This window comes from Fusarium graminearum, chromosome 2 (genome assembly GCF_000240135.3).
Source record: "Fusarium graminearum PH-1 chromosome 2, whole genome shotgun sequence".
NCBI lineage: Eukaryota > Fungi > Ascomycota > Sordariomycetes > Hypocreales > Nectriaceae > Fusarium > Fusarium graminearum.
The window spans coordinates 7,701,749-7,727,552 of record NC_026475.1 but is presented as its reverse complement, the minus strand read 5'-3'; the positions used below and the strand labels follow the sequence as shown (position 1 = coordinate 7,727,552).

Sequence of the window (25,804 nt, the reverse complement as noted above, 5' to 3'; positions counted from 1 at the left end):
AAAACACCACCGTGCTGTTACGGCTTATTGGACGAGAGAACGTCCGTGTACAAGGGTATCTTGACCAGTTACTTCAGTTGAAAGATCAAGCCCGGTCTACAAACTTCTGTAAGCTCTCGTTTCTATTTTTCCCTCTGCTCTTGATCAAGTCAGGCTGACAGACCATGCGCAGCAATACACAACTCAGGAGAAGCAACAAGAGTGGCTTCCCGTTGGCCGTCTGCCGGTCCTGGCGAGGCTCATCATGGAGACTCGAATGGAGTCTTTCCTATGTCTACGGATGACCAAGCAGTGCAAGGGGAACTCATGGCATTACTGTTCCAGGACAATTAGGATTGGAATCTTGAAGGCAATATGCCTACTTATGGTGGTTTTGGATTTGGCGACGAATCTGTTTTTCTTCTATCAGGTTGGTCTACATAAATACATATAATAGTCTAGCGAGAGTTGCCGATCCTATGTACTACAGTCCCGTCCAGAATTGCGGTGTTGCATTTGTAACAGAGAAGGTTTGAAGTACCTCAGTAGAGCTAAAGGCCAAATGTACCAAGAACTCACCTTCTGGGATTCTCCATTTCCCCTCTTCTGCATCGAAGTAGCTGAACGCGTACTTATCAAGCTTAAACATGACGCTCTTCGCCTGACCAGCAGGCACACGCACCTTGTGGTATGCTTTGAGCTCCTTGACGGGGCGATGATTTACGTTACAAGAAGGGAAGGTGACATATACTTGGATCACTTGTTTGCCATCCCTGTTGCCCGTGTTCTCGACTTGAGTTGATACTGATACTGCTGTTTCTTCTGCACTACTGAAACATGACGTGAAACTAGGCTGTCCCTTGAGAGCGAAGGTCGTATAGGAGAGGCCTTGTCCGAAATGAAACTGCGGTGTTGGTGCTGACTTGTCGTCGTAAAAGCGGTAGCCGATCTTGAGACGTTCCTCATAGTTCAAAACAAGATCGTCGTTGCAGGGAAAGTTGGGATAAGCTGGATTGTCTTCATTCCTTCGCGGCCAAGACATGGGCAGACGTCCTGATGGGTTGACATCCCCAAGAAGAACACGAACTATGGCATGGCCACATTCTTGGCCTGCAAACCATGCTTGAAGAAAGGTGGGAACTTGGTCGATGAACGGAGATACTGTGACAGGAGACCCAGAAAGGTTGACAACCACAGTCTGTGGGTTGCGAGCCACGACAGCAGCAATCAGATCATACTGATCAGAGGTAAGGTCCATCGTATCGCGATCGTAACCTTCCGACTCCATCTCGTTGGTTGTACCAACAAAAACAACTGCAGTATCAGAAGACCCTGCGGCATCGGCTGCATCACTGATAGCTCTAGGAATATCGATGTGTTCCATGAAGCGAAGTGAGGCTCCTTGGAACATGGTTCCACCAATCCTTGACAGAACATCCTCGTCTGTAGCCCACGAACGTAACTCTACGTTGTATTCCTGACCTGCAGTCATATTGAAGGCAAACCGACGCTCGATCTTCGCCTTGTAGAAATAAAAGGACTCTGGCAACAGAACTGGCTCTTGTGGACGGTGAAACACGTTCTCGCCGTTGACGATGACATCAGCCTTGCCAGTAGTGATGACAGAGAAGATATGATCGCCGCTTGTTTTGGGTATCAAATTGAAGGACATACTGCTGCAGTAGTCCTTTCTGAGATAATCAGGCCAAGCCTCCTTGATCATGTACTCTGGCAGCGCGACAGTCTGTTCATGGGCGAGATTCTCTCCGACTACCGAACCATTGAACCATCTTAGTTGCACTTCCGAAATTGAGTCCGGCACAGCATGGGGTAACGCTCCAAAAACGGGAACACCTGGGGCAAATCGGCAAGTGACCCCTCGGGATTTGAGTCCTTGGAGCGGCGAAACGATATGCTGTGCTAAAACCTTTGCGCTACCACCACCACCGATGCTTGGTTGCAAAGCGAAATGGCCAATAACAGCAACTGAGTCGTGTTCTGACAATGGTAACACATTATTATCGTTCTTAAGAAGAACCATGCCATCGGCTGCGACAGCCGTGATGTACTCGATTCGAGCTGGATCCTCAACAGAACGCTCGGGTTTCTCGACAGGATCATCGAATCGTCCTGTTTTCTTTGCAAGGTCGATGACCCTACCAACACTCTTATCAAGAACTTCCATAGACACATTGCCAGCTTCTATCTCGGCGATAAGCTTCTTCCCCCGCCATCTTGTTGGGCCGGGCATCTCGAGATCCATGCCTGCGTTGAGTGATTTGGCGGTTGAGTAGGTTCCCATCCAGTCAGATATCACCAAGCCCGAGAACCCCCATTCTTTGCGCAAGATCTCTTCCAGAAGCCAATGGCTGTCTGCGCAATACTCCTCGTTGAGGCGGTTATAGGAAGTCATGAAGCACCAAGGGTCCGAATCGCGAAGTACAAGCTGGAAAGGCAGCAAGTAAATCTCACGCAGTGTCTGCATATCGATGTTTGATGTCATCTTGGTTCTGGACTTTTCTGAATCATTGGCGACGAAGTGCTTGGGCGTAGCCGCAATCCCTTGACTTTGGCAGCCACGAACAAAGGCAGAGGCCAGTGTCCCGATTAGGTAAGGGTCCTCCGAGTAGGTTTCATAGTTGCGTCCACCGAGAGGAGATCGGATTATGTTCATGGTTGGTGCCAGTAAGACATTAGCAGACTTTGTAATTGTCTCTTTTGCAATCTCCTCGCCCATTCGGTACGCTTGCTCCTGATCAAAAGAAGCCCCCAGGGCAGTTGAGCAAGGGAAGCATGCGGCGGTAATACCGCTTACGTAGCTCTCGCCTCGAGCACCGTTGGGCCCATCGGACGTCTTAATGTGAGGTATAAAGACATCGTCTCTCTTGATAGTGGGTGTTCGCCACCAGTCAACAGCTGCAAGTAGGGAGACCTTCTCCTCGACAGTGAGTTTGGAGACCAGGTCGGTAGTGGCTTGAGAGGGTGTCATGGTAAGTGGTGAATGTGTGCTAGCTTGTTGAGTTTATCAATCCTGTCATCAACCAAAAGGAGCACTGTCTGTTATGTAATTGATCTGGCTGGGTCCAGCAGACTTCGCCGAAAAGACAGCCGATATGTTGAAGCTTGAATGCGGAGAACGAGAACCAGGTGGAGAAGCACTCGGGAAGCACCCGGTACTCGAGCCAGGAGCAACATGCTACCGGGAAGTATCCGTTAACTTTTGACTATCGATTCACACTGATTCCTCAGTGGTCCCAATGTGCGGGGATTGCAAGCCCCATGGGGGTATTCGGTTAGATAATATGGATTTTTTCACGGGGTCCCCGCATTGTTGGTTGCAGGACCGTAGCATTGTGCATGCCGTCTACCTTGTCAACTGACGATGTTGTTACTATCCGAGACCATGTTGATCATGCTAATTTGGTTAGTTCGCCGAGGGATAGTCCAGGCCAAGTTCATTCCATGGTTCGGTAAGGGTAATCGTTTTAAATATTTGAGCAAGCCCACATCGAACTCGATTCAGAAATCTTGACAAGCAACCGACAGTATCAATCATCTTCATTCCTCAGCCTCTTCCCCGCACTGCTGTTCCTTGTTGAAGATGGACAGAAAAAGTCTTGATGCAAAGACAGACGTGGCCATGGCTGAGAACGCTGGCCATATTGCTGTAAATGACATTGTTGATCTCGACCAGAGAATCCAAGACCTCGTGGCTGTTGCTCCCCCATTCTACAAGAACAAGAGCCTTTTCCGACTGTATCTTCTTATTATCCCCACATGTTTGTGTGCCGCCATCACTCTTGGATTCGATGCCAGTATGATGTCTGGACTCCAAGCTGTGCCATCGTGGGATGAATTTATGTGACCCTGTTAGCTTAGACATTGGCCGATGCTAACGTTTCTATAGATTTTGGTCATCCTCGTGGTGCCCTTCTTGGTATCATGTCTGCTATTCTTCCTCTCGGGTGCGTCGTCGCAACACCTTTTATTAGCCTTGTCGGTGATCGTTACGGACGTCGCATGGGTATCTTTGTTGGTGCGGTCATCATGATCATTGGTGCTGTGATTCAAGGTGCCTCCGTTCATTGTAAGTCATTTTCTTACTTACTCCATCTCTGTTAAATCTAATCGTTTACGTCTTATAGTTGCCATGTTCCTCGTCTCCCGCTTCATCATCGGTTTCGGTCTTGTCTTTGCGAACGCCTACGCCCCTATGCTCATCGGCGAGCTCGCCCATCCCAAGGAACGACAAGTCATCACCTCCTTGTATCAAACATCATGGTATATCGGTGCTATTCTTGCGGCCTGGGTCACCTTCGGCACCTTCAGTATTCCCAGCGAGTGGTCGTGGCGGATTCCCTCCCTACTTCAAGCTGCTCCAGCTGTGTTGCCGATCTCTTTCGTCTTTTGCCTCCCAGAATCCCCTCGATGGCTCATTGCCAACGGTCGAAGTGAAGAGGCCAAGGCTATGTTGGTCAAGTGGCATGCCAACGGTAACGAGGACGATGAGTTGGTCAAGCTCGAGTTTATCCAGATGCGAAACGTTATTGAGGCTGAGGTCAGCAATGAGACTGGTTGGAAGGAACTTTTCAAGTCTCCCGGCAACCGAAAGCGAGTCTTTATTCTGGTCTGTCTTGGATGCTTCAGCCAATGGTCAGGCAACGGTCTCGTTTCTTACTACTTGGTCCGAGTCCTTGAAACTGTTGGTGTGACTGACGCCCGAGAGCGCAACATTCTCAACGGCTGCCTCATGATCTTCAACTGGCTGACTTCAGTCGCCTCCGCCTTCCTCACTGCATACATGAAGCGCCGCACACAGTTCCTTATCTCTGTAGGAGGTATGTTCGGGATCTTTGCCGCACAAACTCTATGCGCAGGTCTATTCAACGAGGATCATAACACTGCTGCCGGCAAAGCCGTCATTGCGATGCTCTTCCTTTTCTACTTCTTCTACAACTTGGCCTTTAACGCTCTTCTCTACTCCTACCCAGTTGAGATCCTTCCCTATCCTATCAGAGCTAAAGGTTTCTCGCTTCTCATGTTCTTCGGCAAGGCTAGTAACTTTATCAACACAATGGTCAACCCTATTGGGCTTCAGGCTTTGGCCTGGAAGTTCTACTTTGTCTATGTCGCCTGGTTGGCTGTCGAGCTTGCAATTGTGTGGAAGTTCTTTATCGAGACCAAGGGACCTAGTCTGGAGGCTATAGCTGCTGTTTTCGACGGTCATGATGCTTCCGTTTTGTCTGAGGATAGTGATCTCAAGAAGGGAGAGTCAGAGAAGCACTAGACTAGGCGATGTGAAATTTCACCGCTCCGCAATATCACCTGATAGTCAATGTGCTATATTCATAACATATCTTGTGCTTTTGCTTATGCTGTGTAAATAAATTTCAATTAAATTTATATAATAGATTCATACAAGTTCAAAAACGCTAATGATATATCATCGCTTCCTCTTGGCTATATTCCTCTTGAAGGGTCGGCATCTCTCATCCAATGCGTTATTAAATGTTGCTTGAAATGCATTAAACTCGTGTAAGGCTCCGGCCCATGTAGGTAGGACCGAAAACCTCCTTCTCTTTGACAATCATCACAAAATGGACACCAGTAACCTTTGCCATCGGATGTCTCAAAGCCAAAGCCTGACTGGCCTGGTGACAGTTCGTTCGTTGACATCAGATTTTGTAGGTATCGTCTGAGACAATTGGGGAAATAATTGTCATTATTCGTTTGACTGTGGGGAGAGGCTTCTCCAGTGATGTTGACGGAAACATGAAAGCATGGGTGGCCAGGGGGGAGATGACCCCTTTGCGCATATACTTCTTCATCAAGCGCATTCGTTTCTCGTAGCACATCATGTGTATTGACTTCTCTCTTGACTGCAGCAGGTACATCAGCCAAGTCGCCAGTCTCCCCAGAGTAGTCGTCAATTGAAGGGGGCATTTCGTGTGAGTGGGAGGTTGGGGTAGTGTTGAGCGGCGCTGGTTGGATGTGTGGATAAGATGGTCTCTGTACTTGGGACACTTGGTCGCTTGTATGTGTCGTCGGTTGATCGATAATTTGATGTTGACGCACTGCTTGCGGCCAAGAATATGGATTAGCGGAGACCAGTCTCGTTTCTTCAGGCTGTAATGGGTACGGCGGCTGATGTGCTGTTGAGGCGTCTGGTCGAGGTCGTCCTTCCTCGGGTCGAGGACGGACAAATTGCTGTGACACCGGCACAGCATGGGGTGCGTGGTTCCGAGTTGACAGAGGCGCATGCCTATGTGGTGGCTGCTGAGGGGGTGTCGCTTCCGCTGCGACCCAGTTGCCAGAGTTCAACGTTAATGAAAGTTGTCTTACGTGACTACCATGCGTGTCCGTCGATCGCGAGCAGTTGTAAGGCTGTGGGTTGGTGTGAAGTAGCATGGGTTGGTAATGAAATGGGTTCTGAGACAATTGTGTATTGCTGTCGTTCCGAAGCCCATTGCCGTTCTTTTGAGGGGGTCTCGTTTTCTGAGTTTGAACGTTTTGCAACTGTCCATTGTCGACTCGATGAGCAGCTTGCGAGGGATAGTTGGAAGAAACTGTTTGCGCAGGGGCGAGGGATGCATGTTGACGTTGATTCCAGTCTTGGCCGGAATTGGGTTGACCAGATTGCGACTGTGAAGTGAAAGTAGCTTGACTACTGTGCCGAGGTGCTATCGACTGTCCTTGTGTGTTGGCAGCCACATGCGGGCCAGACACGGCCGATTGCGAGTTTTGTACTGAAGGAGCTTGGAAGACAGGCAGATGCGATCTGAAGTTTGTTTGCACAAAATCATTTCGCCTTTCGATATAGTCTAGATCAGAACCTCTTGCTGTGCCCCTCGGCTCGACTTCATATATCGTAGCACGATTATGCTCTGTCGTAGCAGGGCCAGACCTACCGGCGTCGGCGTTTGGTGGTTCGACGGCGGTTACCGTTCCCCAGTACGACGATGAAGCGCCCCCTCGGGATTGATGATTCGTCTGATACTGCGATGGGTCTGAAGTTAAAGATGTCGACTGTGTTTGATCTTGAGGTTGTGGTTGTGGTTCTTGTTGAATTGTGGACTGATATAGGTCACCATCGCCTTGTGAAGCAGGTTCCTCTAACTGAGACTCGGGTCGAGGCCCACGTATTTGAGTTACTGTATTCGATGTTTCCCGGCGATTTGGTAACGGGGGATCAACCGATTCACGAGCGGATGGATCTTGGTCTACATTGCTTTGATTTGTTTGTGCTTGAGGACTCTGTGGTTCCACTGAGATAGTTAGCAATGAACACGAATTCAGGAGTCCTGGGCATCTTTACTATTTGGATGTTCCTCTTCCTCTGTTGCTTGCTCGAGGATTCCAGTGTCTTCCTCCGGGGGCTGTATCTCACGAGGCTCCTCGGGATCCGTCTGTTGAGGTTCAGATCCTGAGTCTTCCTGCAATTGCGAGTCGACTCTGGTTTGTTCATCTTCCGCATTGTTTTCTACGTCTTGGTTTACGTTTTGTTCCGTATCATTTCCTGTGTCTCCTTCTGCGTTTCCCTCTGCGTTTCCCTCTGTGTTTCCTTCCGCGTCGTTTTCTGTGTCTCCTTCAGGGTCTCCTTCGGGATCTTCCTCGGATTCTTCGTCTGTGTCTTCCTCGTCCTCAGACCAGTCCCTTGATTTGAGGTATCCCCGAATTGCTTTGGTGTGAGGAACAAGCTTAGGCTCCCGCTTGAGGTCAAAGGCACGCAACTCTCTGGCTTCAATCCACATAATAGCACTCTTGGCAGGAAAAGGGCGGCCGTCAAAAAACATGACAGGAAACATACGCTCCTTTTCATGCTCCTCTCCATTCCTATAACCTTTGGCCCATACGTAAGGCCCCTTCTTTGATGTCTTGCGGTAGCAAGGGGGTAGTGAATCTACCAGATCGCACGATACAATGGACCCTGGAATACCGACGGTCGAAAAGTCGCCCATTGGAAGTAGGACAACAGCAAGCCATTCTTTTGTCTTCTTCCAGTACGTGGCATAAACGTTTCCAGGCTTGGGATCTACGATGCCCTCGAATTTACTAGAGCCTGCCGACTCTTCGGTGTGCCTATTGCTGCGTCGTGGTAGGACTTTTGCTGGGGGCTCTGATGCATGCTGTGATGATTTGTTTGAACGTTCCCTTGTGGTTCTACGAGATGTTCTCGTTGCGGATTGGCGTGACTGTTCTGCTGCAGACTCTAGCGGCGACTCTGTCGAGCCCGCTGGGTCAGTCCTGTGGCGTTTTTGCGTCGTAGATGCTGGAGTCAACGCTTTTCGTTTCTTAGACCTGGTTTCTCTGGGAGTAGGCGGAGGGATATTCTTTGAAGTCGCATTTGTAGGTCCTTGTGATTGATGCAGATGTTGACTGCCTCGACGTACTGTGGTGCTATCATCGCAAGTCGAGGCTGGTGATAAGGGAACAGTTCGCAAATTTCGACTGACAGGAGTAATGTCGATTGACATCCTAACATCAAGCTGTTCCCTTTGTCTGATCGGCTCAGTTTCTATAGGCTCTGCATCGCCCATTTCGATATCTGCGCTCTCATCGCCGTTGGCTGCATTGTCATCCGTCTCATGATTACTTGCATCATTCTTGTCGTTGTTGTCTACGTGATCATCGTCTTGGTCGTTAAACGTTGGGTCTTCGTCGATGACACCTTCTGGCCCTGACGTCGCCTCGGTATTTTTATTGTTAGGGGCGTCTCTCCTGACAGATTTATTCGCCGTTGTTCTAGTCTCGGCATTTTGCGATGCTTGAGATGAGGCTTGGGCGGGTTCACCTCCAGCTGCTTCATTTTCCTGAGCTAGAGGGGTCTGATTCTGGTCCTGGTCCGGTGGTCCTTGGTCGCGGGCTTCTTGGCCATTGGTGGTCTGAATTTGAGTTGTGCTGTTAAGTCCCAAAAGCTGTCCCAAACGGCCTCGAAGCATATCCAGTGTCTGTTTGAGTCGGGCCTCATGTTCTCTGGCATACTTATCTCTGTTGGCTGTGTAATGGCGTTTCAGGTCTGCCATCTGACCACCCAGTTCGATAATGACATCTTCGCGCATAGCAGTCTCATCATCTGACTGCGCTGTCCGTAAACGTACTGCTTCATCGTGGATTTGACGGCGCAGCCTTGCCTCTTCCTCCTGATAAACTACCTGTGGCGATGTGATATTTGCGAAAGTCGCATCATAATGAGCGACGACTGATTTGATCTCTTGGAATTGGCGAAGTGTACCCTGATCGGCCATTATGTCTGACGCGCGTTACCGCGTCAGCATGCTAGGAAATGCGCTGCTAAGCGGCTGGGTGCTTGCAGATGACGCGCCTGCACGTATTTGACCCTAGCGACAGCAACTGGACGACTATTCAGTACTCGAGTCAGTATGCGACGACGATAATGATGCGATTGCTGATTGAGAGTTGACAAGTTTCGGCCTGAAAACAGAGGTTGACCAGACATTGCTGAGGTTGACCAGACCCGAAAAGGCCGCTAACCAAGGCGACCTGGTTAATCCGATTTTATCACCGAGTTTGGTACATACAGGGTCTAGTGCAAATTACTGGCCCGGTCTTTCTAGATTTGCTTTTTCGTCTTGTGTTTCTACCGTCCAGCTACAGTCACAGTCAACAGACGGGACAAATGTCGCATTTCTAGGCTTTAGACATATCTATAAAAGACCAATAAGGGATCACAACTTCAGTCATTACAGTGAACGCTGTGAAAACCATAGAGAGGATTGGCCCCCTGATTGGAGCTAAGGGGCTACTTGTGCTGTGTTACAATGGTACAAGGATGATACTCGGGCAATGCTAGCCCCTGTAGGTTTTCCTAGCGCTGACTCGAGCCGCCACTAATAAGGACACGAAGCCAATTGACGGGACATGTCTCAAAAGAACTGGGGCAAACCGTATCAGACCAGCCAATCTAAGCCGTGGTGCCCTAGATGATTTCGTGTCGTGAGTAGAGTACAGCCGCAGGGGTTTTAGATGTTAGCGCGAGACCTCACTTTGCCACCTTGCCACCTGACTTTTGTATACAGTCAGCAGCCCAGCTGGGATTAGCACTTCTGTCAACATAGAAAGATGGCCTAATATATATGTGTATACGGCTCCCTAGCTGGATCTTGTAATGCACTAACATTCGAGACCCCTGCGGCCTGTACATTTGATCCTGATGATAACCAATCGTACCTGCCCGGCGGGTCCGTTACTGGATCACAGGTCAAGCAATTCCATGTGTTGGTGGCCAGGCTACAGGGCACTTCGGCAATACGTCAACGATTTGGCGACATGTTTAAGGTCAGATACCCTATAGCAGTGTGAACCTTTCTATTAATGAGCCTTGTTACAATTGAACAATAGGAACTACCTATTATGTTGTAATAGCTATTAAGCTACTTGAGATTATTTTCTTATTTTTATTTATAGTTTGAAAAGGGATACTTCAAGTGTACTAGAAATGTACATGTACTCAACCTAATCCATTTGGCTCTTTATGACTTATGGAAACAAGCCACTTCGTCACTACTTTACGAAGAAAAAAAAGATTCAGATCACGGGACGAAGGTAAAACACATATTTCAAGCTGGCCGATACTCACTTCGACACCCTATCTAGCCTGTACAATTAAAAATTTAGTGAACTACTATTTCATATGTGACGAAATCTACTGCCTAAGTATCGTTAGTACGTAGATCAATTTGCGTTGTCTTATCTACTCTGGCTTGCACCCGCAATATCTATAGCATGCTGGTTCAGGACCCATTTCTCAGTAGCGGAAATCAATATATATAAGTGATTCTCTACATAATGAAAATGTATTCTATGTCGTAGAAGAGGAAATTATCAACTGTCCTAAAATATCACCAAGGTTCCATAGACATGACCTCGTATGTATGCAGTCTCTTTGACCAACCTCATAGATGCCCCGTCTGGCTGGTCCTCGAGACAATGTGGCTTCTCTTGACAGATAAAAAACCAGACCCCGGACTTTACGAGATCTCTCTAGTGCCGATCAAGCATCCTCGGAATCAAAGTTGCATTCGTTTGACTTGTCAACCACTGCTACGCACAACACGACTCGTCCTGACGGTGAAGCCGCCCGTTTATGGCTGCGACTCTTAAGAAGATAGCAATCTAATGGCGGCTTTAGTTCGTCGCACTGCGTCGATGGAAGACTTGACTGGTATTGGGAACGACAACGCGTACTTCATGGAGCTCAATCTGCTGAAGAACAAGAATACCACCCACTCGATTGTCTCCCATGCTGAAAGTTTGTATCGGGCCCGTTACTACTTATAACGCTTTGCTCATCTGTTGTTCAATTGTAGAGTCTGAGGACCATGGTCATTATTACCCCTGATGCTACTAATCTTGAGATCCGTCAAAATGAAACGCCGAACAATTTCGGAATGTTTGCAAAACATCCAGATACTTGTTTCTTACTCTTATCGTCATAAGTAGTATTTCACTCAAGGTGTTTCTCTCACATGTCATACTACAATGATCGAGCCCATTTGGTGAAGCCCAATACCGATAGTTATCGATGTCGTTACTCGTCGTGGTGGTGACATTACCAGGTCCAGACCGTTGATCTGCGGAAAGGATATCGATATGGGGTAACGCATATGGTTTCTCTTGCCCTTTTTGAATCGGGATCTCTTTCTGTTTTCAAGGCTGACGCGCAATTGCGGTTAGCGGAACAGCCGGGATGGCGTTGATTTAACAATCAAACTCTCGCATCAAGAAGTTGTCAAGATAATGATATCAACCAAGGAATAATTGGTCAATGAAGTCTCAAGACATATCAGAAGTCTGCTGCTAAGATTCAGTAGTGCCGCTGTTGTCTCAAAGAGCTATGCAGCTATTTTGGCAGTCACTTTCCTCGACGTCTGGCTCGGCAATCCAATATTGGGGGCTGAGCAATACCTACCACGTTGTTTTGTAAACCCTCGGCCGTGAAACCTTTTGCATAAAGGTATGTAACATTCAAGGCTTCATCAGTACCATTGTGGTTCCACATGGCGACCTGGTTTCGATATATGTTTGCGGCTTTTAGATAAGCTGTAAGGAACGATAACGCTATCAAGTGCAATCAATTCCCTTGGAACATCATTATCACCTCGCCCTTAAATCTAATAACCGACCCTGAAGATACGTTATCGACCCGTATTTCACATGATCGAAAAGGGCAAGCATAGGCGTAGCCTGCATTTTCAATGGAGATTGCCAAGGCTAAGAATGCAACCTTTATCCTCGAGCTAAACTCTGAGACTAGCCAATCTGACTCGAGTCAGGTTCCCAATCAGCCGGGTCTCCTGGTCGAATCCATAAGGAATACTTATCAATTAAGCAGCTATTGTGGACACAATTAACTGGACCTTGTTTAACCCAGCATCATGGGAGCCTGCTTCCGGCCTCTTCCCCGGACTTTGCGGGGTAGTTCAAACATTGGCAGTACGCTAGGTAGATTGCTGAATAGCTCTTATCTTTTGCCAGAACTTAGATGGCTGATAGCCTGGAGTGATGGCAAGAAGGGGAGATTAGTTGGGATGCGCATATAAGAGCGCATTCGTCCCCCACTTAACGTTCGTCGATCCTGGGAGACATCAGCGTCTTCGTTCTATTCACCAATACACATTGAGCCATTACACAGCTCTTCCATCTTACGTCATGTCTAAATCAGATGTGTCCAGACCTCATGGACACATGACTTCAGATGAAGAAAAACACGCTGGTTCCGGTGCCTCGCGAGACTCGTTCCAAGCTGCCGAGACCGTCCCTATCAGCAATGACCTTCATCGTACTCTTACCCCGAGAGAGATCCACGTGAGATAATCTTGGTCACTGTTGACAACAAAAATCCCTGACAACATCTAGATCATCTCCCTAGGCTCCAGTGTCGGAAGTGGACTCTTCATCGCTACCGGAAAAGCCCTTGCAAATGGAGGACCGGGCACCATGTTCATCGCATACTTGATCGTCTGCAGTGGTGTTTGGGCCAACCTACAAACACTGGGTGAAATGACGATTGCTTTCCCAGTTTCCGGCAACTATATCGACTATGCTGCCAGATGGGTAGATCCAGCTTTGGCGTTTGGAGCTGGTTTTGCTGAATGGCTTGGTGAGTCTTCAATCCCCGAGCTTGACAGGTTAACACTAACTAACCAATTTCAGGTTGGACCGCCGTTTTCGCTGCCGAAGCCGAGTTCTTTGTGGTCCTTGTCAACTATTGGGCTCAGGGCTCGGTACCTCACGGTGCACTACGTACGTACCCCAGATCAATGTGCGAGAATTCTTGACTGACATCATGTAGTCACCATCTTCTTAGCCATTTCCCTCGTCGTCTTCCTCCTACCGAATAAAGCGTTTGCTTGGCTTCAATGTTTTGGCTCTTTAGTGAAAGTCGCCTTGTTCGTCTTTGTGGTCATATTCTCTATTGTGCTGTTTGCAGGTGCCGGACCAGAGCGTTCACACGAATGGGGCGCTTCGTGGCACAATGGACTAGCTTTCCAAAACGGCTTCGGGGTAAGGGTCAAGAAACTATGAAACGAAGACAAAAGTACTGACAATGCTAGGGTTTCGCTAGCTGTGCCTTGCTGGCGATTTGGGCCGTCGGAGACCAAGTCTTTGTTGGTGTCATGGTAGGAGAGGCCGCATCTCCTCGATACTCTATGGGTCATGCGTCCACTTTGGTCCCTATTCGAGTTGGAGTCATGTATATGACTTGTGTCGTACTTATTGGCCTTCTGATTAGCTCTGATAACCCTGATCTCTTGGGCGCATCAGGTTCTGCTGCATCGCCCTTCGTCATCGCTGCCAAAGGTATCAAGGTAATTCCTGATCTGATCAACGCTTGTATCATTATTGGTATCGTCGCGATCGCGTTGGAGTCGATATACCTCCCATCCCGTATCCTCAGAACCATGGCTTTGCAGGGATTGATCCCAGGAAAATTTGCCGAATGCGACGAGCGTGGTCGACCTCGTTGGGCGCTTGCCTTGACAGCTGTTGTCGCAGTAGTCATGAGCTACATGAGTCTTAACGGTGAGTAATCCCCCCATTTCTAGTTTGCACATATCTGACAGAAGAAAGCTGGTGGGACCGAAGCCCTCAACTGGTTCGTCTCGATTACAAGCGCCTCATTCTTCTCCAACTGGGCCATTATCGCCTTTACGAGCTTTTTCTTCCACCGCGCATTAAAGGCACAAGGTGATGAGATATTCAGCGGGAGATATGCCTGGAGATCATTCGCCTGGCCTTCGTCACCTGCTTATTTGATGATGGTATGCGTCATGTTACTCGTGTGCCTGCTGTACATGGCTGTCCATCCCATCGTAAGAACCACAATATTGAACTACTTGACAATCAACTAATGCGATATGAACAGGGTGGCGGCGGTTTTACAGCCTACAACTTCTTCCAGAACATCATTGGTATGTTGTTGATCGTGGTATTCACACTAGGATACAAGGTGATTATGCGTACCAAATGGCAATCTGCAAAGACAGCAGATCTTCAAACTGGCCGGAATGAGCTTCGACAGGATGAAATTGAGTTCTTGGACCAATATTACAGTCGCCCTTGGTGGAAGCGTCTCGGCACTTACCTGTCTCTATACTAAGGGGGGCATGGGGAATATCAGATCGATGGAGTATTACTGGCGGAGACAGTGCTTGGGTGCACACCTCGGAAAGGCATGCTTCTTTTGAAAGTGCCTGACACGTTTATGTACACTATTTATTCTAGAATTCAGTTCGCGCCACGAGTCTAGCTACAACCATACAAGTGTGTGAGACAATGCAACAGCGATTCAAGCGTAGCCATCTTGCCCATGCGCTAATTATACTAAACTATCTGAATGCGGGGTATGGGGTAGTAGACTTAGTACAGTACCCAGGTTAGCAGGTAGTGACAGACTGGAGGAATAGATACTGTGTACCCTGGTACCTCGCTACAATGCGTAAAGTTTAATACCTAGGAACGAATGGATGGCATAGGAACACGGAACCTGGAATAAGGCTGAAGTAATCGTCCTCTCTCAATACACCTGATCGGTATGTATTATCCCTTTCACAAGCATCTGACTTCTGCCTCTGCATCCTTGGCCCATGACTCCCATTCATAAGCTGCAAGCATGAAAGGCCCCACGCCGTTCTGCCCGTTATCAAGAGTCGGCTGGCCCACATAGTACTGGCTTTCGTCAGTGTGGTTTCTTGTTATCAGCACTGCACTTACTTCAAAAGTCACGTTCGAACTTAGCAGTCCGCACTCAGCAACAGTACTGTTGAGAATAATGGGACCGTCTTCGTCTGCTTCGATGAAATTGGAGACAATGCTTGTGAATGCGTCTCTTGCCGTATCAAGATATTCACTGCGGTCCAAATACCCTAGGTCAATAGCCTTTAACAGGCCCCACGTAAACATAGATGAACCACTGCTCTCGATAAAGTTGCCTTTGCGTCCGGGATAAGGCTCGTTCATTACCTGCCACCAACTGCCAGAAGCCGGGTCTCGTGACTCTTTGAGTCCGAGAGCGACAGATTCAAGATATCCATGAAGCTGACCATAGCCATCATGGCTAGTCGGGAAGAACTGCAAGACCTCGACAAGGGACATGAAGTACCAGCCAAGGGCACGACCCCAGACATTTGGTGCCCGGCCTGTTTTTGGATCAGCCCAAGAAGCTGTGCCGTCAACCCAGCCGTGGACATGAAGACCCGTGGTCTCATTACCGGTATGCTCGTGAATAAGCTCATACTGAAGTAGAATGTCATTCCAGGCTGTGTCGTTGTCGCGGTCGTATAGACTTGTCCACTTGGCATAAAACGTGTCTGCCATGTAAATCCCGTCTAGCCACATCTGATTTCGGAAGAATTGCTGGTGCCTACAACATTTAGACGTGGGGAGACGGATATAGCTGTAAGCAATATCTTACCAAAAGCCACCCAATGGTGTGCGTGGATATTTGTCAAGCATTCTTCTGATAGTGTTGGCCGCAATCTTGTACTTCTCATGTCCAGTCTCTTTGTACAGATAGAGATAGTTGTGTCCCATTCGATACTCATCAAGGATGTACTTGGATGTGTTCAGACCCTTGATGGTGCCGTCCTCAAGTACCACCGGACCAGCAATTTGCCCAATGTACCAATCGAGGTATTTGTCGTCCCCAGAAAGCTCATAGGCTTTTTCAAATCCCAAGTACAGGACTGCGTCTTGGTATCCACGATCAGGCGAAACACCCTTGGCGATCATCGTGTCTGCCATTCGAGTCAAGTATGAAGACTCGGCTTGAGCAAATACCGCGCTCAAGAGCATGGCCCACAACAAATACTTCATGGTGGCAGTTTCTGGCAGATACAATATAGTTTCGAGAAGAAGTGTTATACATAGACAATGTAGAGGGTGGGGTTATACAGAGTTCTCTCCATTATCGAAACAGGGTTTATATACGAATCTATAATATGTGTGATTAAGAAATAACTAGAGTGGCACAAGAAATGCAGTGCAAGGCACATTTAATGCAACTTTGTGCCTTGTGATAAACTGCGTTTCAAAAGGCCTTATCATCATGCCTTGTTTGGCCACCAATGAGGGGAAATGACACACATTCAGGTCACACTGAGTCTTTCCGTCCACCAATGAGCGATGAATGATTCTTTCATGCACGCAAAGCCTTGAGACATGCGGTCTTTACCTCGTCGATCCGTTCTTGCTACGTGATATGATAGGATATAATGATATGGATGAACTGATATATCTTGCGGTGGATGTTACTCTGATGCTCCATCCGGCCTGGTCGAAAACGACCAAATGCTTATACGAACCCTTCCTTATGCAGGTCATGTCAGGCGCTTATACTGAAATCCACTTTTTGTTTCTTTGGTTTGTCTCTCGTGTATGAGCTTGGGTAGTATCTTGTTGAACATTCGAAAATGGAGGAAGCTTACCCGAAAACACCATCGTTTTTGGTCAACATGGATTATTCCCAAATGAAATTCCCTGTACACATAAATCATCAGTCCAAATATGTTTTATTGTAGATACATTCAATTGCGTTCACATGTTTATCATCAGGACGACAAGAATCATTCGTACAAGTAGTATTAAACTCGCTAAAGGAGCTTCATAAAGTAAAAAGGTAGAATCGGCGTGTCAAACAACAGTTTAAGTGTCGACAATCCCAGAATACATTTCAATAAGACGTTAATCAATATCGTTCAGGCTTAGACCTTGGTGGGGGCCACCTCGTGGATCTGTTGACCCTCCGACGAAATTTTGTCGACCTCCTCATTCAGAGCCTCCTTCTCAACCTTCTCCATGGTGACGTGGCCAACAGCAGCGTTGTCACCATCAATGACCTTGGCAACCTCCTCAAGAGTAGGTCCTCGGGTCTCGACATACATGAAGTAGATGAAGGTAACCTCTCCGAAAACCCAGATGGTGTAGATGAGGTAGAGTCTCCAGGTGTTTCCACCAAAGATCTGGTCATCGCCAGCCTGCCAGGCTTTGAAAGCCAGAGGGTTGAGGTAGTTGTTCAGGAGGAGAGCGATCTGGACAGAGATGTTTAGGATCATAAGACCCTTGGCACGGAGAGAGTAGGGGAGAATCTCAACGGCGTAACCGATGAGGAGACCAGACCAACAGGTAGAGTAGAAGACACCGTGCATCCAGACAAGGAAGATCATGCCGTAGTTAGCTCCAGCAGCCTGGTGTTGCTCGTACAGACCACAAGTGAGAGTCCAGAAGATGAGGACAAGGAACATGCCTCCAGTGGCAAACAGGAAAGAGAAACGACGGTTGAGGCGATCGACAAACAAAGCGCATCCAATCGAAACAATCATGTCAAGAATTGTCTTTCCGGCAGTAATAATGAGACGATCCTGCTCACTCTCCAATCCAGCTTGCTCGTATAGGATGGATGAGTAGTTGGAGACAACACCGTTTCCAGACCATTGGGAAAAGAGACCAAGAGAGAAGAGAACAACAAGGCGGTAACGGTTTCCCTTGGTCTTGAAGAAATCGATATATGAAGAGGTGTTATCAGCCATCTGTTCAGCCTTGATAGTCTCGCGAATCTCGCGGTACTCGAACTGGACAGTGGGGTGGTTGACATCGCCGTTAGCATGGTATTTGGCAAGGATACCCAGGGCCTCGTCATGGCGATCCTTGGCAATAAGGAAGCGAGGAGACTCGGGGATCCCTGAAAGATATGTTAGCGCATCTTGGTATTTGTTAGTGTTCAGAGGTTTACTTACAGAAAAGGACCACGAGCTGAAGAAGACCGGGAGCACCTTGAAGGATGGCAGGGAATCGCCATGACCAGTTATTACCCCAGAATGAAGTACCGAAGCAGGTCCAAGAAACAAGGAAAGAACCCAAGTTCCAGAGACAGTTGTAAACTGTGGTGAAACGGGCGCGGTGTTGAGGATGGCAAAGCTCGGCGAGAAGCATGGGAGATGCGATTTGAGCGAACGAGTTACCAAAACCGAGAAGAACGCGACCACCAGAGAAGGTGGCATAGTCAGGAGCACCAGCTTGGAGACCGGCGCCAATAGCCATAATGATGAAACCGAGAGCAATGGAAGGACGACGACCCCATCGATCGGTGATGAGGGGGACAAGAGGGATAGATGCGACTGAACCAATTTGGTAGAGAGCGATGAGGAGACCGAGTCTCTCGCCCTCTGGTTTGTCGAAGAAGTTCTTCCAGCTGTCAAAGTTCTGGACATTGTTCATGTACATTCTGAGAGAGCAGAAGTCAGCATATGATGTTATTCGTAGGCTCGGCAGAGCACTTACCCATCCCAACCAGTTCCCATAGAAGAAGCGCAGAGAACGCAGGCGTAGAATGTCAACTTCCTCAGAGCTGGGTCCCTGTACCAGGTGACCTTTTCGAACTTGGGGGCTTCATCTCGAAGCCTCTGGGTCTTCTCGTCGGCCCCAAGGCCCATAATCTCCTTGATACCCATGATGCTGGCTCAATCGATCAGTCGATGACGATACAGAAGAAGTGATTGAACTGGGGTTGCTGCTGCAATGAAGAGTAAAGAAAAGAGTGGGTGAAGTCTGGGGGACATCCCTGGATAGATATAGAAAAAACGCGTTGAAGGCATGGCAGGCCTGTAAGTCGAGAACAGACGGACGTGCGGACCGGACTTCAGACCCCAGATTATGGGGAGAGGAGAGGATACAACCGAGCAGGCAAAAACCGCGATTGATAGATCAAATGGCAGTCGTCCGCTTGATGGGTCCCACTCCCTTGAATGTCGGAATGGGCGATCTTGTTCCACCTTGGCTGTCTTGGAAGTCTTGGTAGTCTTGGTAGTCTTGGTAGTCATGAGTCTTAGCCAAGATGGAGGCCGGGCCGCAGTCTTTGGACAAGGGTTTATGCTGGATAAGGTTACTTGTGCAAGGATGTTCAAAACTGGATCAGTCACAAGCTGGGGGAGACAGAGACTAGAATCTGATTCTGGCCTTTTTGAACAAACGATGTTAATTGTTATTGTACGGAGGACTCCGTTGTGAAGGAGATAATAATGGGGCTCTGCCGATTGACCCCTTGTAGGCAGTATTCCCGCTATTAGCCTGTTCCGGTTGCCCTACCGAGCGAGTTGGGGATAACCTCGAGCGAAAAAGGGGGTTTGTTTAGTCATTACCCAGTTCCTCATTTCGCCACGGCGTTTCATCCAGGAACCCCATGCCATTGATCAACGCACTGATCATAGTCTATATCCTTGTGATGTCCTGATCTGATCTTGCAGTGGCAGCATGCAATTGAGATAAGCTGACCCAAAGACGCAGTACTTAGGGCATACCTTGCGATAGCATTCTGCCAGTGGCCAACTTTTGCAGCAACCACCAGTGTGCTGTGCCTTCATATTCGCCTTCTCCCAAGACAATTTATGATGCTTCAAGTTAACCTTTTGGTACAATAAAGCGACGAGAGAGGGAAGACAAACAACCCGAATGGTGCGGAATAAACACCCACGATCGTGCTCCAGCCGTCAACGGGATATTCTCCAGTCTTGGCTTAGAGTAAAATTGGCTAAATACGGATAAATGCGGGTAAAATACAACCTTATAATGAGTGCCAAGCCCTCGCCAATGGTTTCGTGCCTCTTGTCTCTTCATGGTAATCTTTCCATGTCTTTACCGCCATCAACCGCAGACACGACAACAAAGATGCGAGAAACCCGTTAGTTTTCGGCACATGCCTCATCGAAGAAAAGGGATATTTACCACTGCATCTCGGCACGTGCAACGGAATTCAGCCGCCACCGTGGGAACAGTCAGACGGTTGAAGGTCTGGTCTGACCTTGGCGGGTCGCCTGATAACCCTAGCCAGAGCCAAGGACGTTTAAATGGAGACAACAGAACTTTTGATCAACTCATACGCCGAACAAATATCTTCCAAGAGCTTGGCGCTTTGCCGACTCACTGGCCTGGGTTTTTACTCCCCACTCATAAAGACTTGTCCTGAGCTTGCGACAAGGGACGAGGAAACAAGGCCCGATATCCCCACGAGTTCCAAGATTCTGCCCCATGGGCTCAGGAATTCTCCAGTTTGCTTAATTTTAGTGTGGACATGACCGATGGACCGATTTCTCTCTTATCGTGCCATGACAAACACGAAAAATATCCACGTTTCCATAGCGGAGGGTAAGTGAAAACTCGGTATAGGTTAATCGAGACACTTTTGAAGAGACAAAAGCACGACAATTGCAAATATCACGGTGCCATCGGGATGGAGCTCATGGAAGATTGTATTTTCGCACCAATGATCTTCCAATCCAGGCGCTTAAGTTGAGTACAGGCCGATCACCAACGGAGCGCATAATCAGTGTCTCGATCCGCAGTCTTGAGAATGTGATTGAATTAGCTGCCACTTTGCTCGCCACAGTTTTCATGTACAGATATTGCATTCTTTGACGTTTGAGAATTTGCGGCTCTAATTAAGGTGGTAGCCGGCATTTGCTAGATTGAGAGTGAGATTTCAGGCTATTCTATAAAGGATTCAATAATTCCATGTACATCGCCGAATATAGAACAATTACTGGCCTTAGAACCCACGCATATACTATGCTTACTTGACGAATATGCAATTGAGAGCATCACGGCCACGTCTTGATATCGTAGATGCACTGGGCGTGTGCCACTGCACGGGTAATTCCAACAATGGTAGAGAACCGGCGGTAGGTGGCAACTGCGAAGCGCCTTGGCCTTGGCTTCATTGACCACGAATCCGTCTTTGTGGTTCAACTATATCCCAGGGTGTGCTTTACCTTGCTGTTCGGGGGAAGTTATGGCTGGGTCCCGATGGGGCCAATGCACAAGTGACACACCCAAGTGCATGCATGTGGCGATGAATTGAGACAAGTACACATTACGCACTTGGCGTGGAGAAGACATTGAACTTAAACATAACGAAGATCTGTAGATCCGGCCCACTCGATTTGTTGCGTTTAAACAGCGTCTACATGGCCTGCATTCTCTGGACGGCTAAAACTAAACCCTGACTGATGCATTCTGTACAGCGAGGCGAAGACCCAGGAGACTTCACCTTTGAAGGCCATGCAGCACAAACAAGATGTTGCCTGGACTCAGCTATCTGCAATAGCACATCAGTCGTTGCGCTTGGTCCAATCGGCCAGACCCTCCAGAAACTTCATGTGAGCGTCGGCGTCTCCTGTTTTTTGCAACACTTCTTGGTACTCCTTTTCGCCCAGACACTGGAAAAAGAGCAGAATACCAGCCCAAATGAAGTCCGTATAGCTGACAGTGTCACCTAAAAAGTAAGGTCCTGAGCTGTTCTCCTTGAGCAATTCCGTGATTTCACGAGCGAAAGGCTCTGCTCGGTCCAATGCTCCAGGAGAGTTTTTCTCACCGTACTCGTACAGTGGCATGCCAACGTCTTCCTGTCGCGTGGTAAGGAAGAAGTCAATGCTCTTATCGCCGAGAATATTTTTGGCAACACCAGGAACATATATAGGTGTCATTTGTGTCATGAACTTTACCATGGAAGCCCTGAGACGAAGCTGCATAGGATGATTGAGATTCATGCTAGGCTCTGGGTACTTTTCCTCGATGTAATCAACAATCTTGTAGGAGTCCATTATGTAAGTACCGTCAGGCATTTGAATGGCTGGGAGGGTGAACTCGGGGTCTCCTCCATTTGGCGAAACACTGCGATATCGTTATTGACAATACTTGCTGGTATTGGGTTTGCTAGTATTTACTCACTGTTGACTCAATCGTTCCTTGATCTGCGGGTACTCAAGCTGCATCTCTTAGTATCGCCAACGTGTCAAAGACGTCTCGGACTCACCCATTCGGTTTTGTAGTTTAGTCCCTTGAAGTTGAGAAGTAACCGCGCTGTCGGGCGTAAGTATCCACTCCAGTATCAAAGTTTGGCTGGAAAAGCCTTACTTCTCCAGATATTCATCGACCAACAAACCTGGGGTGGCTTGGTGGGGATATCGAATAAGGTTATGGCATCAGAAGACATGGCTTTATCGGACCTTTTTTTGTTTTGAATGCACAGAATTCGGTTCGAATGATCCAGTCTCGGCCTTATAACTGCGAGGGAAATTGCTGCAACCAAAGGATATAAATAGTAACTTGTCCGTATCACGACATTAATCAGCATACTTGGAAGTCAGCCAATCCTTTCATGGCGTTGTATCTTTCCCCTCACTATATCGATAAGCCTTGAATCCTTTCAAGTCCAAAAAGGCAGGTGTTTGGCTGACAGCTCCACCAAAAGCTGATGGACAATCGCTGTGATGGCGCTAAAGGGACATGGTTGTCTCTTGGATATAGGTACAGTTGCTGATCACAATCTTTTGCATGCTCTCATCTTACATTACGATATTTGAGTAAAAGGTATTCTTAGTCAGGCGAGTCATTAGTTTTCTTCGTAAATACAGATGTGGTCGTTATGATGGGGGACGAAGAAGCTGTACATGCACCTACAGTCGGGTCTGTACTACCCCATGCGCATCGGCCAGGTTATCCAAGGAAACTACCAGGTGGTGGCCAAACTAGACTATGGTACAACCTCGACGGTGTGGTTGTCCAGAGATCTTAGGTGAGAGCCATTTCGTCGTTTGAACCCGCGACTGACCACTACTATCCCAGAGACGACAAATTCTGGGTTTTGAAAGTTCATATTAGTACCCTCAAGCACAACCAAGAATTGCTAGTCTCCAAACATTTGTCCGACGTCAATTTTGATCACGCAGGCAAGAAACATGTACGACAATTCCAACAGACATTCAAACTGAATGGCCCCCATGGTGAACATGATGTTTTTGTCATGCGTCCCCTAGGAATGAGTCTCAGAACTCTACAAGAGTTGCAGAAAGACAAGGTATTTCAGAAGGATCTCGTCATCGGTGCCCTCGATCAAACATTGTTGGGTTTGGACTATCTGCACGACGCCAATGTTATCCATACTGGTGAGCCGCCGACTTGCCCCTTCTACAATATGATGCCTGACTAATGAGACCAAGATATTCACTCGGATAACCTTCTCATTGCCCTAACCGACGACTCGATTCTCTCCAAAGTGGAGGATAATGAGTTTCACCGGCCGTCAGCACGAAAGTGCGTTGACGACACCGTCATCCACGTCTCTCAGTACATGTTGGGGGCCGCTGGTGACCTTACAATTTGCGATCTCGGACAGGCGCGCATCGGGGAGGTGTACCGCGGAAATGCAATGCCAGTGCCGTATCGCGCTCCTGAAGTCATTCTCGATATGACTTGGGATAATGCTGTAGATATCTGGAGTGTTGGGCTTTTGGTGAGAAAACCTAACATTGTCTACCTCTAATACGGTCTACTAACTACCCTAGGCTTGGGATCTCCTGCATCAGGAAGGCCTCTTTCGCATTTATGACCAGTCTCAGGAGCTGAATGATGCTCATCACCTAGCTGCCATGACGGCACTTCTTGGGCCACCGCCGGATATTTTTCTCAGGAGAAGCGACGAGACGAGCAAGTATTGGAAAAAAGGCAAGTGACAATACCCCTGTCTAGTACAATCTTTAGATTAGCCTGCTAACTATGATTCCTTTCCATTCTTACAGGTCATTGGCATGGTCCCGTTCCCCTCCCACCTGAGTGTAGGATTGAATCTCTCAACACAAACTTATCCGGGGAAGATAGGGATAGGTTTCTCGACTTCCTGTCAGGTGCCCTTACCTGGCTACCAGAGGATCGGCTTACTAGCACCGATGCGTACCTCCATCCTCTACTGAGGGGACAGAGTAGCATTGAGTGTTAACGAGATAACAAAGGGTACACTTACCGGAAATAAGGACCCGTATGCTTTGGAGCTGAGGGAGCGGGTTGTCGAAGGCAAAACAGGCAAAGCAACCACGTGCGTGTAATATGCTAGAACAAATTAATAATGCGCTATGATCACGTCATTGCATGAGATTTCTGATATTCCTCTATGTGTATACATCGCTCGGAAAGAGATCTGCAATGCCGTCTGTTGTGGTATTTCCCCCACTTAGCACAATGCCCAAGTCCCAAACATCCCCTTTCGCCTCTTTCTCAACCATGGACCGGAACTCCTCGTTGAACAATACTACCGCAAGTGGTACAGCGGCACTTGGTTCAACGAATAACTTCATTCTCTCCAATATCAACTTCATGGCCGCCTTGATCTCGTCTTCTGACACGCTGTACATGCCATGGACAAGTTTTCGCTCGTAGAGGATGCTCCACGGATAAACGCCCAAGTAGGAGCGCAGCCCGTCAGCAATGGACATACTATCCACATAGGTGATTCTTTCACCTTGTTCCATTCCCCGCTTGGCATCATCCGCGCCTTGAAACGAAGGTTCGGCTCCGAAGACTTTGATCCCTGTGTTTTCGCAACTCAATGCTACTCCCGACAACATTCCGCCACCACTGCAGGGTGTAATGATGCCGTTGAGGCCTTTGACCTGTTGCTGCAGTTCGAGGCCCATGGTGCCCTGCCCTAGAATAATATCGGGGTGATCATATGGCGGAACAAGGCGTGCGCCTGTTTCTGCTACAACGTTTTCAGCAACAGCAAGGCGATCGGTCAAAGTGCTGAAGATGACATTTGCCCCGTAGCCCTTGGTAGCAGCGACCTTGCTTGGAATAGTGATTGAAGGCATCACGACATGAGCAGGCATGCCGTTTTCTCGGGCAGCTAGTGCAAGCGCTTGGGCATGATTACCTAGAGTTTCCATGTCAGCAAATTGACCTTCAAGGCAACAGTTAAAATGGAAGATACCCGAGCTATGTGTAGCAACGCCTTTTTCCTTCCCACCATTCTCAGCCCATCCAGGCTCCAACTTTAATCTTTCAATAGCGTGGAAAGCTCCACGTGCTTTAAAGGCCCCAGCACGTTGGAAGTTCTCGCATTTGAACCACAGCCTGAACTGAGGTTTGGCAAGCTGCGGGAGATTTTTTTGATTAGCAAAAGAGGCGGGGTCTCTTGGCGTTGAAGCAAGTTTGTTAATGTAGCTGCTTGTCATGACTGGAGTTAGATGCACATGAGGCTCAATTAGGCGATGTGCCTCGATAACAGAGTCCCTTGTTAGGGGAGGGCAAGTTGAGATGTCTGCCATGGTGAAATCCCTAGAATTGGGGGCATTTAGGGCATAAGATCAATCACGGCAAGAAAACGAAAGAGAGGGCATTTTTGAAGACTATATATCAAACTCACAACCTGCCGGATCAGAGCTGTCAGATTCCGTCTTATGCCCAGCCCATGGATGGTGATCCTTGGTTAATCCGAAGATGGAAGCTATCTTTTACATACTATTCTTCATACAGAAGGTCG

General features: G+C 48.1%; 10 protein-coding genes across 10 annotated transcripts; 4 read left to right on the top strand and 6 right to left on the bottom strand.

The window, feature by feature from the left end:
• Window positions 1-463: 463 nt before the first annotated feature.
• On the bottom strand, window positions 464-2,968 carry FGSG_03139 (uncharacterized protein; the record flags this gene model as incomplete). Its single annotated transcript, XM_011324326.1, has 1 exon — window positions 464-2,968. One exon carries the CDS (start codon window positions 2,966-2,968, stop codon window positions 464-466), a length of 2,505 nt encoding a protein of 834 aa, XP_011322628.1.
• Window positions 2,969-3,580: 612 nt separating this feature from the next.
• Window positions 3,581-5,266, top strand: FGSG_03140 (uncharacterized protein; the record flags this gene model as incomplete). The annotated part of the gene is made up of 3 exons (XM_011324325.1): window positions 3,581-3,794; window positions 3,887-4,066; window positions 4,125-5,266. 3 exons carry the CDS (start codon window positions 3,581-3,583, stop codon window positions 5,264-5,266), a joined length of 1,536 nt encoding a protein of 511 aa, XP_011322627.1.
• Window positions 5,267-7,271: 2,005 nt separating this feature from the next.
• On the bottom strand, window positions 7,272-7,937 carry FGSG_03141 (uncharacterized protein; the record flags this gene model as incomplete). Its single annotated transcript, XM_011324324.1, has 2 exons — window positions 7,272-7,812; window positions 7,894-7,937. 2 exons carry the CDS (start codon window positions 7,935-7,937, stop codon window positions 7,272-7,274), a joined length of 585 nt encoding a protein of 194 aa, XP_011322626.1.
• A 1,983-nt stretch (window positions 7,938-9,920) lies between these two features.
• Window positions 9,921-10,593, top strand: FGSG_12500 (uncharacterized protein; the record flags this gene model as incomplete). Its single annotated transcript, XM_011324323.1, has 3 exons — window positions 9,921-9,933; window positions 10,094-10,275; window positions 10,405-10,593. 3 exons carry the CDS (start codon window positions 9,921-9,923, stop codon window positions 10,591-10,593), a joined length of 384 nt encoding a protein of 127 aa, XP_011322625.1.
• Window positions 10,594-12,648: 2,055 nt separating this feature from the next.
• On the top strand, window positions 12,649-14,599 carry FGSG_03142 (uncharacterized protein; the record flags this gene model as incomplete). The annotated part of the gene is made up of 8 exons (XM_011324322.1): window positions 12,649-12,804; window positions 12,856-13,099; window positions 13,153-13,242; window positions 13,292-13,503; window positions 13,554-14,022; window positions 14,071-14,261; window positions 14,366-14,411; window positions 14,442-14,599. The coding sequence occupies 8 exons, from the start codon at window positions 12,649-12,651 to the stop codon at window positions 14,597-14,599; spliced, it is 1,566 nt and encodes a 521-aa protein (XP_011322624.1).
• A 449-nt stretch (window positions 14,600-15,048) lies between these two features.
• On the bottom strand, window positions 15,049-16,314 carry FGSG_03143 (uncharacterized protein; the record flags this gene model as incomplete). Its single annotated transcript, XM_011324321.1, has 3 exons — window positions 15,049-15,168; window positions 15,214-15,862; window positions 15,914-16,314. 3 exons carry the CDS (start codon window positions 16,312-16,314, stop codon window positions 15,049-15,051), a joined length of 1,170 nt encoding a protein of 389 aa, XP_011322623.1.
• Window positions 16,315-17,201: 887 nt separating this feature from the next.
• FGSG_03144 (uncharacterized protein) lies at window positions 17,202-18,947 on the bottom strand (the record flags this gene model as incomplete). The annotated part of the gene is made up of 3 exons (XM_011324320.1): window positions 17,202-18,178; window positions 18,234-18,721; window positions 18,778-18,947. 3 exons carry the CDS (start codon window positions 18,945-18,947, stop codon window positions 17,202-17,204), a joined length of 1,635 nt encoding a protein of 544 aa, XP_011322622.1.
• A 2,652-nt stretch (window positions 18,948-21,599) lies between these two features.
• On the bottom strand, window positions 21,600-22,483 carry FGSG_03145 (uncharacterized protein; the record flags this gene model as incomplete). Its single annotated transcript, XM_011324319.1, has 4 exons — window positions 21,600-22,161; window positions 22,219-22,256; window positions 22,304-22,350; window positions 22,405-22,483. 4 exons carry the CDS (start codon window positions 22,481-22,483, stop codon window positions 21,600-21,602), a joined length of 726 nt encoding a protein of 241 aa, XP_011322621.1.
• Window positions 22,484-22,970: 487 nt separating this feature from the next.
• On the top strand, window positions 22,971-24,102 carry FGSG_03146 (uncharacterized protein; the record flags this gene model as incomplete). Its single annotated transcript, XM_011324318.1, has 5 exons — window positions 22,971-23,065; window positions 23,116-23,435; window positions 23,490-23,782; window positions 23,835-23,980; window positions 24,069-24,102. The coding sequence occupies 5 exons, from the start codon at window positions 22,971-22,973 to the stop codon at window positions 24,100-24,102; spliced, it is 888 nt and encodes a 295-aa protein (XP_011322620.1).
• Window positions 24,103-24,434: 332 nt separating this feature from the next.
• Window positions 24,435-25,589, bottom strand: FGSG_03147 (uncharacterized protein; the record flags this gene model as incomplete). The annotated part of the gene is made up of 2 exons (XM_011324317.1): window positions 24,435-25,195; window positions 25,253-25,589. 2 exons carry the CDS (start codon window positions 25,587-25,589, stop codon window positions 24,435-24,437), a joined length of 1,098 nt encoding a protein of 365 aa, XP_011322619.1.
• Between the last annotated feature and the right edge of the window lie 215 nt (window positions 25,590-25,804).